At 42.3% G+C, this 15,649-nt stretch overlaps 1 protein-coding gene across 1 annotated transcript in view; it reads right to left on the minus strand.

Moving 5' to 3' along the window:
* Positions 1–15,649, minus strand: part of Lama4 (laminin subunit alpha 4) — a 146,252-nt gene that overhangs the window by 14,614 nt on the left and 115,989 nt on the right. The window contains exons 25-31 of the mRNA XM_055616170.1: positions 15,428–15,570; positions 12,007–12,145; positions 11,468–11,605; positions 7,644–7,777; positions 6,584–6,748; positions 5,730–5,877; positions 1,666–1,853 (exon numbers count right to left, since the gene is read on the minus strand). Coding sequence (XP_055472145.1) covers positions 1,666–1,853; positions 5,730–5,877; positions 6,584–6,748; positions 7,644–7,777; positions 11,468–11,605; positions 12,007–12,145; positions 15,428–15,570 — 1,055 coding nt within the window. The remainder of the gene's footprint in view (positions 1–1,665; positions 1,854–5,729; positions 5,878–6,583; positions 6,749–7,643; positions 7,778–11,467; positions 11,606–12,006; positions 12,146–15,427; positions 15,571–15,649) is intronic.

The following is a 15,649-nucleotide window of genomic DNA, read 5'->3' on the forward strand; positions in this document are numbered from 1 at the left end:
TATATATATATATATATATATATATATATATATATATATATATAGTCATTCTATAATTATGTTCCTCCAGATAAGTGGTTCTCAATCTTCCAAATACTCTGACCCTGTAATACAGTTCCTCATGTTATGGCAACCCCCAACCATAAAATTATTTCATTGCTAGTTCATAACCCTAATTTTGCTACTTTTATGAAATGTAATATATATATCTGTGTTTTCCAATGGTCTTAGGTGACCTATGTGATAAGGTAATTCTACCCCTAAGGGGGTCATGACACACAGGTTGAAAACCACTGCTCTAGAGATTCCTATCTAATAAGATTAGTAAACACTGCAGGGAATCATATGAAAGAAGGGAAGTTAGTATGATATGGAAAGGATAGGAGCTCTACAAGGACCAAATATATCCGGGCACAGGGTCTTTCCTGAGACTGACACTCAACCAAGGACCATCTATGGATATAACCTAGAACTTCGGCTCGGATGTGGCCTGTGGTAGCTCAGTAACCAAGTAGTTTTCCAAAGTAAGGGAAACACGGACTATTTCTAACAGGATCTCAAGGGCAGGCTGTTTGGCCTCCCCCCCCCCAGGGGAGGAGCAGTCTGTTAGGTCACAGAGGAGGACTTTGCAGCCAGCCCTGAAGGTACCTGATAAAACAGGGTCAAATGAAAGGGGAGGAGGTCCTCCCCTATCAGTAGACTTGGAAAGGGGCAGGGAGGAGACCAGGGAGGGAGTGCGGGGTTGAGGAGGGAATGAGGGAGCGGGATACAGCTGGGACACAGAGTTAACAAAATGTAACTAAAAAGAAAAATAAAATTAAAAAAAAAAATCTTAGTTTGGAAAAAAAAAAAAGATTAGTAAACACTAAAACCCAACATGTTAAATTAACTTATCTCTGTGGATAAATAGCAATGAGTATTTAACATGCGTAGGGAAAATTTCACAGAAATATTTTTTTCTGTACCACATAAACTACAGATTAAAGATCCCTCCCAGTAGAAGGATATAGAGCCTATCCTGTAGGCAAATATATGCAAAAAACAGCCACCCAAGGGGGTGGAAATAAGAGTGTGACTAAACTTGTCTAGAATGTTAGCTCCAAAAATAGGTAAGGCCCCTTCTTGAAGAATTTCAAGAACACAGATTTTGCCTGCTAGGCAAGAGATGTCTGAGCTAAAGGCCCTGGAGACATAAACACTATAACAATGAATCTTTAACAACATAGAATCAATAGATTTGTGAAGAGGCAATGGGGTTTAAGACAGCTGGAGGGCCACAGACATTTAAGAGCATTTGCATTCTTCGTGTCTCTTGTCTCTTCTGAGTTTGGACGTTTGGGTGCATTCTCATTTACAAATCTGAATGCGATTTGTGTGGGGGAGGGAAGGTGATGTCAAGGCAGCTGATCGGCCATTCCAACTTCCCTTTGACCTTGGTGAACTATGAGAATGCTGTTTTATGTACCTGCTGCCATTTGGAGATAAAAGTGTGAATGTAATTTCTTGGATAGCATGAATCATGTATTGTTTAGTATATGCTTTGACAAAAAAATAATAATAACAGGATTAAGAACACAGAGAAAGGAAAGGCAGGAGAAAAGCACCCTGAGACAAACAAGGATGGAGCATGGCATGGAGCTTCTAGAAGGACGGGCATTTCTTTACTTTTCACCGAAATCTCCGTGCACGTGTTCAAACTCTTGGCGACTGTTGGCTGTGCCTCCATATTGATAGGCGTGTTCTATTGCTCTGGGGCTGTTGGACAGGTGGCAGAGCGAGTCCCTTGGAGCCTTCTGTTCTGGGATCTTCAGGCCAACAGGATCCCATAAAGGTGCATCTTTACTTTGCTCTCCCTGTAGGAAAAACAAGTGAAAAGGAGAGATGAAAGTGTTGTGACTGGCAATAAAATTTGACAATACGATGTCTTTATCCTTAATGAAGAATACAAAAGTAGCAAAGCGGCCATTCCTTGTGTGTTTTCTATTCACGAAATTGCAGGCTGCTTTCCCTTCTAGCATCATAAAGAAGTGAGAGCACAGCATATAACAACACAGCATGTTAGCAGATCCCAAATTCTAATCTGTGATTGTAAAACAGCACAACAGTGCCGCTTTAGAGATAACCTGCTCTAGCATTTAAATTATTTAACGTAAATGCATATCTTAAATAATACTGACCAATGGCAAAGCTTGAAGCAAAATAACCTTGAGAGAATCAATCAATAAAATCTTCACATAGCTGCAACACCATATTACCACATAGTATTGTTTATATATGCCATGTAAAAGTTAAGATACTGGGGCTGGAGAGGTGGGTTAGTGGTTGAGGGCACGGGTTTGGTTGCCAGTACCCGCATGACAGCTCATGCGGTCATGAATTGCAGTTCCAAGGGATCTGACGCCCTGTTCTGATCTTCTAGGGCACCAGGCATGCACATGGCACACAGATGTGCATGCAGGTAGAACAGATAAACCTTAAAAAAGTGAGCTTGAAAATATTTAAGACCTTTTTTTTTTTTTTTTTTGGTGACAGGCTGTATAAAGAAATTTTGTGTGACAGAATCAATACAGAACAGCATTTTAAAATAAGATTATTTTCTTTGACAGTTCCATACATAGCTAAGTTTTAAACATCGTGTTGTGCCCTTCAAATTGCCCTGCTGATGCTAAAATGTAGTGTTGTGAAACTATTGGCTAATATTTAACGATTGGACTTTATTTCTGAGGCAAAATAAAAGCGTGAAGAAATTCAAGTTTTCAATAATTTGTTATCCAAGCAAACATTTATAGAATATTGGATGGGTAGAGGTCGGAGATTAAAAAAAAAAAAAATCAGTGTTTCTTTGCACCTTCTGTGGGTGCAGTGTGAGAGATTATTACTGGCTTTTAAAACCTCACAATCAATTTGGAGAAGCAGATCTATAAAAAGAAACTGGGAATGGATTGGTGACAGAGAGAAAGGTCTTTGGGTGATGGGCTAGGCATAGTTTCATTTTTTAGGCAAGGAGGAGCCACAAGGGTTTTAAAGCAGGGAGTGGTCAGCTCAGCCCCACTCAGGAAGCTGATAGGAGAGGGGATGTTTGGGGGCAGGGAGGGCTAGAGAACCTAGCAAGACATTCAGTATGATGGGGCACACTTGTTTTCCCTCTCCAATTCCTGCTGAAGTATCAGATCTATACATATTAAAACAAACAAACAAACAACAACAAAAAACCCAGCAGTTCTGGGAACCTAAGGGGGGTTTTCTACCAGGAGAACAAACCAGTGTGGAGTTTCTGAAAACTCGACATCGATTAAAAAGAATGCCGCACATTTTTTTTTTTTAATCTCATATGAACAAAGAAACTGCTAAGAAACTAGTGCTGCAGCCACCCCTGTTACTGTCCTTCCAATCCACATGGGGTGCAAGGCTAATTAAGTGCACATGGGCCGTGTGAGGCTGCTCTCAGGACAGCAGCTCTTCCAAAGAGTCTGGCGTGGAGAGTTTCCCGGGGGGCTGAGCTGGAGAAAGGGAGAGGGGGCACCAAGACTAACTATATATCCTAAAGGAAAGCCTCCTCTATTCCAGCAGCACCCCATTTCCTTGCAGAGTTCATAGGACTCGGTGACTCACTGCTAGAAGCAAGGTTTCTCTCTTGACGAAGGAAATAAACCCATTTATTTTTAGTTTGGGTTCCACTCTCTCACCTACAAATAATTACCATAGTTTCAAGCCAGGAATGACCAAAAGTGAGGCCACAGAGAGACTCTAATACAGATTCAGACGTTTCTTCTAAACCCTAGTGTTGTCGGAATCTTCCAATGGGAAATGCTTGTCTGACAGAGGGGACCTGAGAGAGCTGTTTCACACAGGGCCTGAAAAATGAGAGGGATTAGGAATTATGGATTTTCCCCAACTCTGGCTTTTCCCCATCCTCTTCTTTTAGAGGAAGGGATCTTACTTTGCACAATCAGTTAAGGAAGTAAACTGGGCTGCAGCCGAGGCGACATGGCTGAGCTGAGCAAGTGTGGGGCTACATGAAGAATGGCTGTATCAGCTGGCCAGCCTTTCTGTACTTCAGTGTGGGTGCTTGTAGACCAGGTAGGAGCTGTTTCTTCTCTGCTGCAAAGCTGAATGAACTCTGATATCTTTCTGTATGGCAAACAAATACTCTATATTTTCTGTGGGTATATATTCTTGATAGCGATTTTAAAATGCCAGTTACGACGGAATTACTTACTGTTGTACAAAAAAGGTATTCAGCTCATTGTCTTGATGGGCATGTGTGTGGGAATTCCCAGGGAACCCCATCAGACTTTGACTTCGCAGGCTTAAACCTGGGACATAGCTTTTTAAGACAGGTATTTCCATGGGCAACATAAACCAGGGCTACCTCTTTGAGGACACGATTTGCCTTGATCCAGTAGTTCTATATCCTGGAATCTAGTCTAAAAATTTATTCAACTATGCACTCAGGGTAAGTGCTCATGAAAATAAATTATTACAATCCAGACTCCTTAATGCACTCTTGATAACAATTTAAACCAGGGCTGTGTGTGGTGGTATATGCTTTTAATACCAGCATAAACACAGGAAGATAGATCTTCATGAGTTCAACGTCAGCCTGGACTACAAATTGAGTTCCAGGACAGCCAGGACGACATGACCCTGTTACAAACAAACAAACAAACAAACAAACAAATAAACATTCAAAACAGGTGGCAAGTTTTTCTTGGTAGCCATTGAAGCCACATCTTCATAAGCTTCACAAAGCTTGGTAGTTACATTTAAGAAGTACAATGAGATAAAGGCAAAAAATATTGCTACTACTGGTGAAAGGTAGGCTGCCATATTACATAGACAGCCAAGGTAGGTCTCATTAAGGGAGTAGGGTGGAAGAGATAATGGGCAAATTTTCGAGAGAAGAGTGGACGTGGAGACATAAGGAGAGACAATGAGAATCCTAAGGCAGGGAGCTAATGGGCCAGTTTTGGTAACAGAGAAGAGGCCGGTGGGGAAAAGAGTGAGTGAGGCAGGTAAGTGAAAGGGATGAACAGAGGGAAAGTGCGGTTGATCACACAAGACCTTTCCAGAACTGCCGGGAGTTGGCTTTTCTTCTGAGGGCAGTGGGGGCTGGAGACCCTTTGGTGAGAGGTGAGCCTGATATGGTCTGGCCGCTGTGCTGAGGACAGATGGTGAGGGAAGAAAGCAGAAGCAAGGAGCCCCGTTCGGAAGCTGTTGCAGTAACTCACTCAACAGGAGCATTGGCAGAGCGTTGCTAAAACTGCACCAAGATGGAGACGGGGAACATCTTCCACTTAGGTATTTAATGAAGGAGCAGTAACATACCTACCTGTGTATGCACATGGAGGACACAAAGGTTGAGAAGGCAAAAGAGACATTAATAATTTTCATGGCTGCGACGTGAGGCTTGACATTATCAGGGAAAGTAGATTATAGCAGATAGTTATAGTGCGAAACATTAAACACACACACGTGCACACACACACAGTTGTTAAAGAGCAGAGCTCTTTTGACTGCCTTTAATGAGAGGCGGTTAGAACAGAGTAAACAGCTGACTGCTCCTCCGAGAGTCGCCTGTGACTCAGCACAGCTGGTAAGCTGGGGCGTCTGATGCCGCCTGCACCCCCTTCCTCGTGGACACGCTTGTCAGTGAGGGCAGCTTCTCCAAAGCAGCCGTGCCTGGTGCTGCATGCACACAGTGAGTCCTGCGTAGTGTCAGCCCTTACCTGCTTATTTGTTTTGGGCTTCGGGGAATTTTTTCCTTTTTTGTGAAGGAGAAACAGTGGTGACGACTCAACGGGGCACTCGTGGAGTGAGGTGTGAACCTTTTCAGAATACCGCTGGAAATCTTCGACTTCCACATCTCTATCCAACCTGGGTTTGTAAGAGGGGGAAACAAAATCCTAAACACGCTGTCCATGTTTATATTACGAAAACTACGGCCAGACTCTGTGGCGATGAAAACGTTTGCGGGTGTATGCATCGCCATGTGCACCTCTCAACAAGAATCCTACAGTTATCATCCAGCGCCCTAACAGCCATGTTCTGGCACTCCACATTCTGACTCGGGATGGCTAGGACCATACGCGTCTCTTAGCGTGTGTTCAGTGTTTGTTCTTGTGTCCTTGGAGCCTCTGTTGTCTTCTAAAGACCAGTGGCTTTGTTCAAAGCCAAGAATTAAGAAGTCCTTCCTAAGCTTTGAACAAGGACTTAGGTATTCTTAGCTATAGTTTGCTATTAATAACCAAGGCAAAATAATTGTATCTTGTATTTACAGCTTGTTATATACCAGGGGCTGTGCAAGTACCTTCTATGTATTGTCTCCTATATTTCTATGACAAGCTCACCAAGCAGGCACACTTGTTATCTGTGTTTTGCAGGCAAAGAAATGAAGTCTTGCTTGGCCACAGCAATACAGGAAATAAAGAGCAAGAGACTTATGGACCCAAGTATGTCAGTTGCTTAGGCGCATGAACTCTTAATTACCCTCTGCCAAGGACTGTAAATTACATACTTATCAGTCAGTTTTAGTAATGTCAACATTTCACTATATGTTATCCATCAGGCACATTCAGTATACCTGGTGAAGTAGGCATTGCTTATGCATCCAGTGAAATTAGCATATTGGGGACTGACTGGTGAGCCACCGAAGTAGAACTTTTTCTCAGTCACTTGGGTCTGTTCTGCCTTCCCCTTCGTAGGATTCTTGCTCCCATGTCGGCTTTTGTCCACCACCAGTTCGTATCTGCAGAGGAAAGAGTCTTGACACACCGCACCTTTGACCCAAACGCTACTCTTCATCAAGCAGGCAGGTTTTCTCACGGGGGCGAGATGGAGCATCTCCTTAACAGAAAGACAGATTCCTCGGGAGGTGCAGGAGGAAATGGCTAAATAAGCCAGTCTGCAGGAAGAGCTCTCCAAGCTGAGGCTGGAATCTAAATCTCTATAGCAAGTGTCTTTTTTTTCCCCCCCAGTGGGAAGCCAGAGCACACCTCCGGCAGTCACCACATTTATAGGAGGCTAGTTTCATTAACTGCTAGAAACAGAGTCGAGAGAAACTGTACCAGCATTTCCTTTTGATGGGACGTTCCACACAAGGAGGGTGGATGGCAGCAGCCTCCAAAAGAGGTTTGTTTCTTATTTCAAAATGTTGTGAAAGAAATGCAGTAATCACACACACATACACACACACACACACACACACACACACACACACACACACACGTGTAAAGTTAGAACTTTTAAAACGCTGTCATAAACGTAATGTGCGTTGCTGTTTAGATTCAAAGTCTAAACACAACCAGTGTTTGCTGAAACCTCTGTATGTGCAGCAAACCGCACTCAGTTCACCAAGTAGCATAAGCAGGTGCTGCCAGTACGAAGATGAAAACTGACTTCTTCGTTGACACGCCCCTCCCCCACGAAGAGTCTGCCTTTATGAAGCAACTTCATAATGGCTTATTTGGTATCTCTTGACAGTGAGTAGCATCTCTTCGGGAAAAAGGTTAGTTGTTCCCCTCGTCACTTTTTGGAACACAAAGCGATGGCCTCGCCTGGGAGCCATGGTGGCATCTGTCAGAAGCCCACCCTGCAAGTAAAGATCGTAGTGGGAGGTACAGGAAGTATGTGCGGGGTTGTACCTTGTGGGTGAGATGGAGGTGATGACCAAGTGGGGCAGCCCGTCGTGGTACTGCTTGTCTGCTGACTTAACCTTGACACCCTTTACATCCATGACGACGGTGCCATTGTCCAGCGAAATGGAAAACACGTCGGACTGAAAGACAAGCACAGGATAAAAACAGGAATCTCAGGATAAGAACTGGGCAGGTTTTCAAAGTTCGCTTGATGCTATTGCTTAAAGGCGCACACAGCGGGCAGAAATTTTGCCATGGGGCTAATTTCTGTGGATAGCGACAACTAAATACTTTTGTCCGTGGTAGTGCTGCTTATAAAAGCAGGTGTGTTTCAGGGCTGGGAGCAGCTCAGTGGGTAAAGATGCTTGCCCTGAAAGCCCTTTGAACTAAATTCAGAACCCTAGAATCCATGCTAAAACCAGATCCAGGGGCATGTGTCTGTAATACAGGACTACTAGGGTGAGATAGGAAGCAGACAGGAGTATCTCAAGCCAGCTAGCTAGCTATCCTGGAGTACACATGGCAGTGGCCAAAACAAGAGAGACCCTGTGGCCTCAAAACAAGGGGAAAGGTGAGAACTCTTGTTCTTGGACTGTTACACATGGATATACTTGTAGTCTCCTCCCCCTCTCTCTCCTCTCACACCCAAACTTCAGTGTAAAAAAGATACTTCCGTATTTTCAGCTGAAATCCTTTGGTGCTTTTGCCATGCCAAGAGATGTCTCAGTCTCACTGACTTTCCTAAGCTAAGCATTTCTACCATTTCAGTCTCATGCGATCTCTTTGAAAAACAGCCTTTCAGTCTCCTGGAGGATGTAGGTAGACGAAGAGACTGGAGTTAATTCACTTGTATTTTTTTTGTTTTTTTGTTTTAGTGCTCTTGTTCTTTTTGTTTTTGATATATTAGGACAGAAGAGAACTTTCAAGAAGAAGTTACATCTTTTCTGAATTTGCTTACTGCGCATTTTAAAACTTCGGCAGAGGATAATGCTGTTTCTCTTATATGCACGCAAACTTCTTTAGCCAACCTTCACAAACCCCATGAACTGCGTATGAAAACAGTCTACTGTTTGTGAAAGACGATTATTTAATGAACCAGAGTAGTCTGAAGAAAGCTTTGGGGCAAAAGTGCTACAAAATGCTTTCTGTAAATTCTCATAGATGCTATCAATTCAAGTTATATGGAAAAGTGACAGGGCTGGGAGGATAGAGCAATGTATAAAGTGCTTGTCATACAAGCGTGAGGACCCCGTTTGATCCCCAGAACCCAGGCAAAAATCCGGGCATGATGGCAGACGCCTGTAATCCCAGCAGTGGGAGATGGAGACTGGCAGATTTCTTGGGGTCCCCGGGCCACCTTGCCAGTGAGAGACTCCTTCTCAAAAAAACAAAACAAGCCCAAGGTGGATGGCACCTGAGGAAGGAATGGCATGTGAGGCTGTCCTTTGGCCTCGACATGCACAACCACACGTGTGCATGCACATGTTCGCTCTCCCAATACACACATACAAAAGAAATAAATTTTAACATGGCGACAGATACAGGTGAGTATAAAAAGCGAAATGTGCTTCCACAAACTGTCGTACGGGTAGGCATATAGCAGCTGAATCTTAGCTTCGCCGGACTTCTCCAGATATTATTTGTTTTCATGGGGATGAAGATTGAACCAGGGCCTCACACATGTCAGGCCAGCTCTTACCACTGAGCCACATACCCAGCCCTTTATTTTTGACATAAGTTTTTTAAGGTGAGCTTGGCTCTTCTGTTGTAAATCCAGAGGTAAAGAAGAGTGTAACTTCCTTCTAATTCATAAAATGAATTACAAATGTCTTTGTTCCTGTATTCAGAGGTGGTTGTTGTTATGCTGCCATTGATGCTTTTGGCAGGTTATATACGTGCTTTCCTTCATAAGGCAATATTCTAAAATGTTTAAAAAACATACAGGAATAGGAAGGCTATCCAGTACACTAAAATATTGCTCTCAAAATGGTAAAACAAGGAATTTGTGATACATGGCAATATTATTCTTTACAAAGGCATCAAATAATAGATATAATACACTTGACAGCTTCTACACTTTGAAACTAACAGAAATGGGCAAAAATGATATTTTCAAATGTCTGTGCCAACTGTAAATGTGAAAAATACTCATAACTTTGTTCAGTGACAAAGTTAGAGGTGCTGCTAGTATTACTTTTGGTATATAATTTACCCTTGTTCATTCTAATGCTGATTTCTCTACCCCACCATCTGGTTTCAATCAGGACATTGCATTGTGATGTTTATTTTAAGCATCACCTGTCTCAAGTTTGTGTAAACATGCCACCATTTGTTCTCTGTATTGTCAATTAAACAACCAGCCCCAATGCTGAGCAATGGAGAGAATAGTGTGGGACATCCTGGTCTGGAGGGGAGGAGAAAGAAGTGAGTGGGAGGAGTAGGAGAGGAGAGATCAGCAGGAATGGACTTGGAACCATGAGGAGTGATGAACCGAATGTAAGATATGACTAAAAGCAAGTATAATGTGGGAAATCTGAATGGGAGGAAACTATGCAGGCTTGGAGGTTTAGGATGGAGTAACTATTGTCTAGCATTGTGTTTTAGGTTAAATAAATCCTAGTCTCTGTGTGGTGATATGGGTATAAAGCTGGCTTAGGAATAACTGCTGATTAACTAAAAGATAAATCAATATTAAACTGTAATAATCAACAACATCCTACTGTCTTTCATTGCAATATTAAAAATAATTATTTAAATTAGAGTAAATAAAGATACAATATCCCACCACTGAGACTCTTTGAATTCTGTCCATCAACTTCTAAGGGGCAGGACTGAATTCCAGGTCAAGATACAGCTGTGATTGTAATAGTGGCATGAATGTTATGGAGGTAGGCAGCTCTCTGGGATTTAAGGCCTGCCCCATAGAAGGAAACATATGCCTAGTACTGTCAATCTCAAGAACCTATGATCAGGGAGCTCACAAGCCCAGGGGCTGAACCTGCTACTATCACTGCTAAACAGACACAGTATCTAACTGCTCTCTGTAGCCTTATCTCAACACCCACAGATTAGTATAGTTCTCAGGTATCATCAGAGAAGTTTCTTTGTGCAATGGATGGCAGTTAATTCAGAAACTCTAAACTAGTCGAAGTGTGCAGAGTTTAAGTTCAGTAGAGTGCCCAGCCACAAATGGGACCGTTTGGATCACTCCTCTCCCCAACCACAGAGCTCATGGACCATCAAGGAAGAGGGAGTGTAATGACTTTAGAAGCCAGAGGTTGGGGAAGTCTGGAGCTAAAGTGTCACTTCTACAACTATAAGCTCAGGGCACCTGTGGTTTCTTGCACGGGACCTGCAAAACATCAAGCCAGTCAACATTCTAGCATGGGAGGAAGGGGTTTGTGAACCCCACTCCTAACTGAGGAGTTATGGACTGGACTGTTGATGGCTGCTCCAGGAGGGAGTTGGTTTTCTTTAAGGATATGGCCTGTGGTACTTGAAGAGCTGCACACACACACACACACACACACACACACACACACACACACACATATATGTATACATACTGGTTATCCTGGTTGGGGGTGGGAAGGAAGATGGGATACACTGGGAGGAGTTAGGGGAGGGAATGTGTATGTGTGTGTGTGATTAAATAAACAAAGAATTAGAAAATTATATTTAAGATATGTATATAACATATTTACCATCCTATAGTTTGTGTATCTGTGAGTCAAAATCTGCATCAAAATTCACTTTTAACATGCATGAGACTTGTTTTTGACAGACAAAACAGCGACACTTTGTGTCCTCAAAGGAAAACAAGCACTTACCCCTGAAGCATAGTAGAATAGCAACCCATTTGGCTGCAATGTTCGGAAATTGAAGCCTCCTTCAAAGCCATCAAAGAAAGATATTTTCTGAATTGAAGCAATAAAACTTTGCCCATTGAAATATGCTCTGCGAGATATCTGTGTAGAAAAAAAAAAAGAGTAAAAAAACTGACATTTATGTCAGTTTTCATATACAAAGAGCCTTGCCTGCTGTGCAAGCAGTTTGTGTTTCAATTTTGTTTTTTGCTGGAATTCAGGTCTGCTAGCTTTCCTTCTGTGTTCCTACAGCAGCTGGGTTTCAGCAATCCCATTTCTTACACCCGAGTGACCAATAGCACCAAGCAGCCTCTCTGGGCTTTGGATGTTCCCCCCCACACTGGAAACCAGAGCAGCTGCTCAGGAGAGTCCCACAGGCCTTTCTAGTTTGATGAGTTTTCTTTCTCCTGACAGCAGAAAGGAACCCAGAGAAGCAGGGCTGATCTAGCTGTAGAAAGCATTATGTTTACCTGTGAAAAAGCTCTTCACTGAATGGTACTTACCAGAGAGTCCTCTGGGCAGCCGTAACCAACTCCTAGGGTTTCTGTCTGCTCCAGTAAATTGAAATCTTTCTTTTGGAACTGGAAACCCTTCATGCATCCCCTGAAGTTGATATCTAGAGGAGGATGTGCTCTTAGCGTCCTGGAAAAGTAAATCAGTCCTCAGTGGTACTGCATGTATACACTCTAGAGCTCTGTTTACTTACGTTCTCAGTAGCGTTAAAAAAACCATTCAGACTGTCACACTTTTTTGAGAGGCACACAGTTCTGCCAAACCTTCGTGTGTAGTAGACTTGGCTCCGAGTCAAGACAACTTGCTTACCTCTGTGTAGCTTTCAAAAACTTCTAACTTCCATTATGAATTGCTACTTTTATAACAAATTATATAGACGGAAATGCTAGTATTTTTTTTTTTATAGATTCTTGAGACTGAGTTGATGTGCTAAAGATAAAAAATACTTTACTATTGGCAATTTCATAGAAATTAGAAAGAAAAACTTGTTCTCTTACATCCTAAATACCAAGGTAGGATTTGAACTTGGGTTTCCTGACATCTTCTAATGGGTTTGGCCTTACTTGTAGCTATTCTCATCAAGGAAAGGTAGAGGCAGGCCTTAGATAATGTCAGATGGCTGTGTCTCGGGGCCTGCACAGGTCTGCCCTAGACAAGGTCCTAGAGCTGAGGGTAGAAGTGGACACACACCCAATCTCTAACCCAGAATCTATCTCCAATTGAGAGCTACTGAAAGTGAAAATTAGTTTTCTCCATGGGAGTCTCACTGAAGAAATAAATCTCTCTCCCTCTTTTGGTTTTTGTGAGAAAGAGGTTTTTTTGTTTTTTGTTTTTTTCTGTGTAGCCCTGGCTGTCCTGGAACTTGCTCTGTAGGCCAGGCTGGCCTCAAACTTAGCGATCCACCCGTCTGCCTTTAGTGTTAGGACTGACGGTGTGCACGGCTACTTCCCAGCCCCAACAAGCTGCTCTTAAGGGTAAGCCCCATTCCCAGCAGCAAATGACCAATACAGCAGCATGCTTGGTGGTTCTTGGTGGTCTCATAATGTTGTCAGGGCACATTTTTTTTTAAACTTTAGAGGTTCTGTGTGTGTGTGTGTGTGTGTGTACATACATATCATGGCTTCCTGTTCTGTGCATTCTTGTGTCTGCGAACATGTCAATCTGCATCTACGTATGTTGTACTTTTTCTTTGGCTTTTTTTCTTCTTTGTTGTTTTTTTTTTTTTTTGGTCCTATTCTGATTTGTTTGTTTTGGTTTTATTCTCATTTTATTATTATTCCCTAGAAGCCTGTTTGTTTTCTAGCAAGAGACAGAAAGGGAGTGGATCTGGATGAGAAGGGTTGGGAGGGAGGAATTGGGAAGAGTAGGGGGAGGGGAAACTGTAATCAGAATATATTGCATGAAAGAATCTATTTACATTAAAAAGTGAAAGAAATGTTTTTCCTTCTGATTAGGGATGACGGTCTTGTCCAGTGTTCTGCTTTTAGCCCCTGTCATGTTCGGTATGTAGGAGCTGCCCAAGAACATGTTCTGTGGTACTGAATGAATGCCAAGTGGGTTTGGACAAATCGCAGTGGGTTAACTGTGCCTCAGAGGAGCAGCTTTGTTGTGTTCTTCCCTCACGGATCAGAGCTGGAGGCCTGTGCTAGTCAGCAGGCAGACATATTGGTCAAGGTCCCCTAGGACATGGGTCATGGTCCCATGAAGGCCTGAAGAGGGTATTTAGTTTAGAAAAACTTGGGGGAGACTTCTTAGGAGATTATAATCTGCAACGTGGAAAGGATTTGACTCAAGATACATAAGAACTTTACGAAAATTAAAGTCTTAAAAAAATATAGGTATAGAAATATATGTAAGATTAGCCTTCTGAGGTAATAATCCATACCGTACTAAATTTACTCAGAGGTTTGATGCTAATAGTGAGGGGTGCTTCTGTTGGATGAGGGGCAGGTTCCGTCATCAGCACTCACTTGAGTTCTTCCCCCCCCCCCCTTTAAACACTGGGGCCAGACTTCACAACAGTCATAAATTTAGGAAAGCGAGCGGTTTTACATACAAAGCTTTCCTGGTTACTCTAATGAGAGCTGCCATACAGTACTATCTCAACTTTGCTTTTAAGCTGTAAGAATCTCTCTTCCTATGAATTTATTTATTTTAATTTTATATGTATGGGCATTTTGCCTGTTCGTGTGTCTACACATCATGAGCATGCTGTGCTCCTGGACGCCAGAAGAGGGCGTGGGGTCTCTGTTGCTGGATATTTGATCCCATTGTGAACCCCAAATACTGTGTTTCTTGTTTGGTGTGGTTGAGCCCTAACACACATCTTTAATCCATGAACTTTCTGTTTATTGTAAACAGCTGATTATGGTGTGGTTCAGTCAGCCCTAGCACATACCTTTAATCTTAGCGCTTTGTGTACAAAGGATTTAATAAAGTTAATCCTAGATCAAAAGGCAGAGCAAGAAGCCAGCTGACAGGGATTAAGGAGCAGAATGGATTTTGAACTGACGGGTATTTAAGACATTGTGGAGAAGTAGAAGGGACTTTAGCTCCTTGGTTTTAGCTTAAGGTTTAGCTCTCTAGCTCTCTGGCTTTTTGAGCCTTTTGAGCTTTGAGCTAACAAGCCTTTGGCCTTGGGTTTTTTGCCCTTTTCTCCCTGGGCTGTCAGCTGAGCTAGTGAACCTTTTCATTTTTTTCCATCTGGACCTGAGTGGAGTATGAGGGCCAGCTGGGTGTTTTCTCTGCCTCTCTGATCTAGCAGGTTTTCACCCAAGCATCTGATTCTTGAGTCGTTACTGTCAAAAAAGAATGGTTGGGATTTTCACTTTTTAAAAAACAACAGATCCCCTTGTAACTGGAATTACAGATGGCTGCTAGGTGCCATTTGGGTGCTGGAAATCAAAACCAGGTCCTCTAGAAGAGCAGCCAGTGCTCTTAACGACTGAGCCATCTTTCTAGCCCTGTTGCTATAATTTAATGCACAGTAAGAGCTGAAGTTTTAAATTCACTAGAACAATGCACACAAACCATGACCTCTTGCATACCCTCAAGAGTGTACATACTGTCAGATACTATGGAAGAGTTCAAAATAATTTGAAAGACTAAAACAAAACTAAAAGTATATGTGCTGTTTCATCTTCACATAATATGTTATGTTCCACTCTTTCTCTTCTTGAGAATACTGTGGTAGACTATGTTCTGTTATAGGAATGAAGTGCATAAATTACACAATGAGATTTAAGGAGGTCATACTAGCTGGTTGTAGGAGGCCTACAGGTCCATGATGTTTTTCTATACCTATATGTATGTAAAAGGTATGTAAAAGTAGCAATCTAGATCTCTCCTGGGTATTGACCACTCGCTAGTATATCACGAGCAATGAAAAGCTATGTAATAAAAAAGCTTTACCTGGACTGTAAAACTTCTTGGGGTGCGCCTCCAATGTAGATGTCTGTGAAAGGTATTTTCTTCTTCTCATTGTCCATGCTCTTGACATGCCGTCTATCCACTACCAAAATCATTTTCTTGTCATTGTGGTAAATGATTGAGATCTGGAGGAAATAATACATTATAAGCCTGTTTAACAATTAGGCTTAGTCTTTTAAAGAACATTTTAATATATTTTAACTA

Source organism: Psammomys obesus, unplaced genomic scaffold (assembly GCF_907164565.1).
Source record: "Psammomys obesus unplaced genomic scaffold, mPsaObe1.curated_primary_1811, whole genome shotgun sequence".
NCBI lineage: Eukaryota > Metazoa > Chordata > Mammalia > Rodentia > Muridae > Psammomys > Psammomys obesus.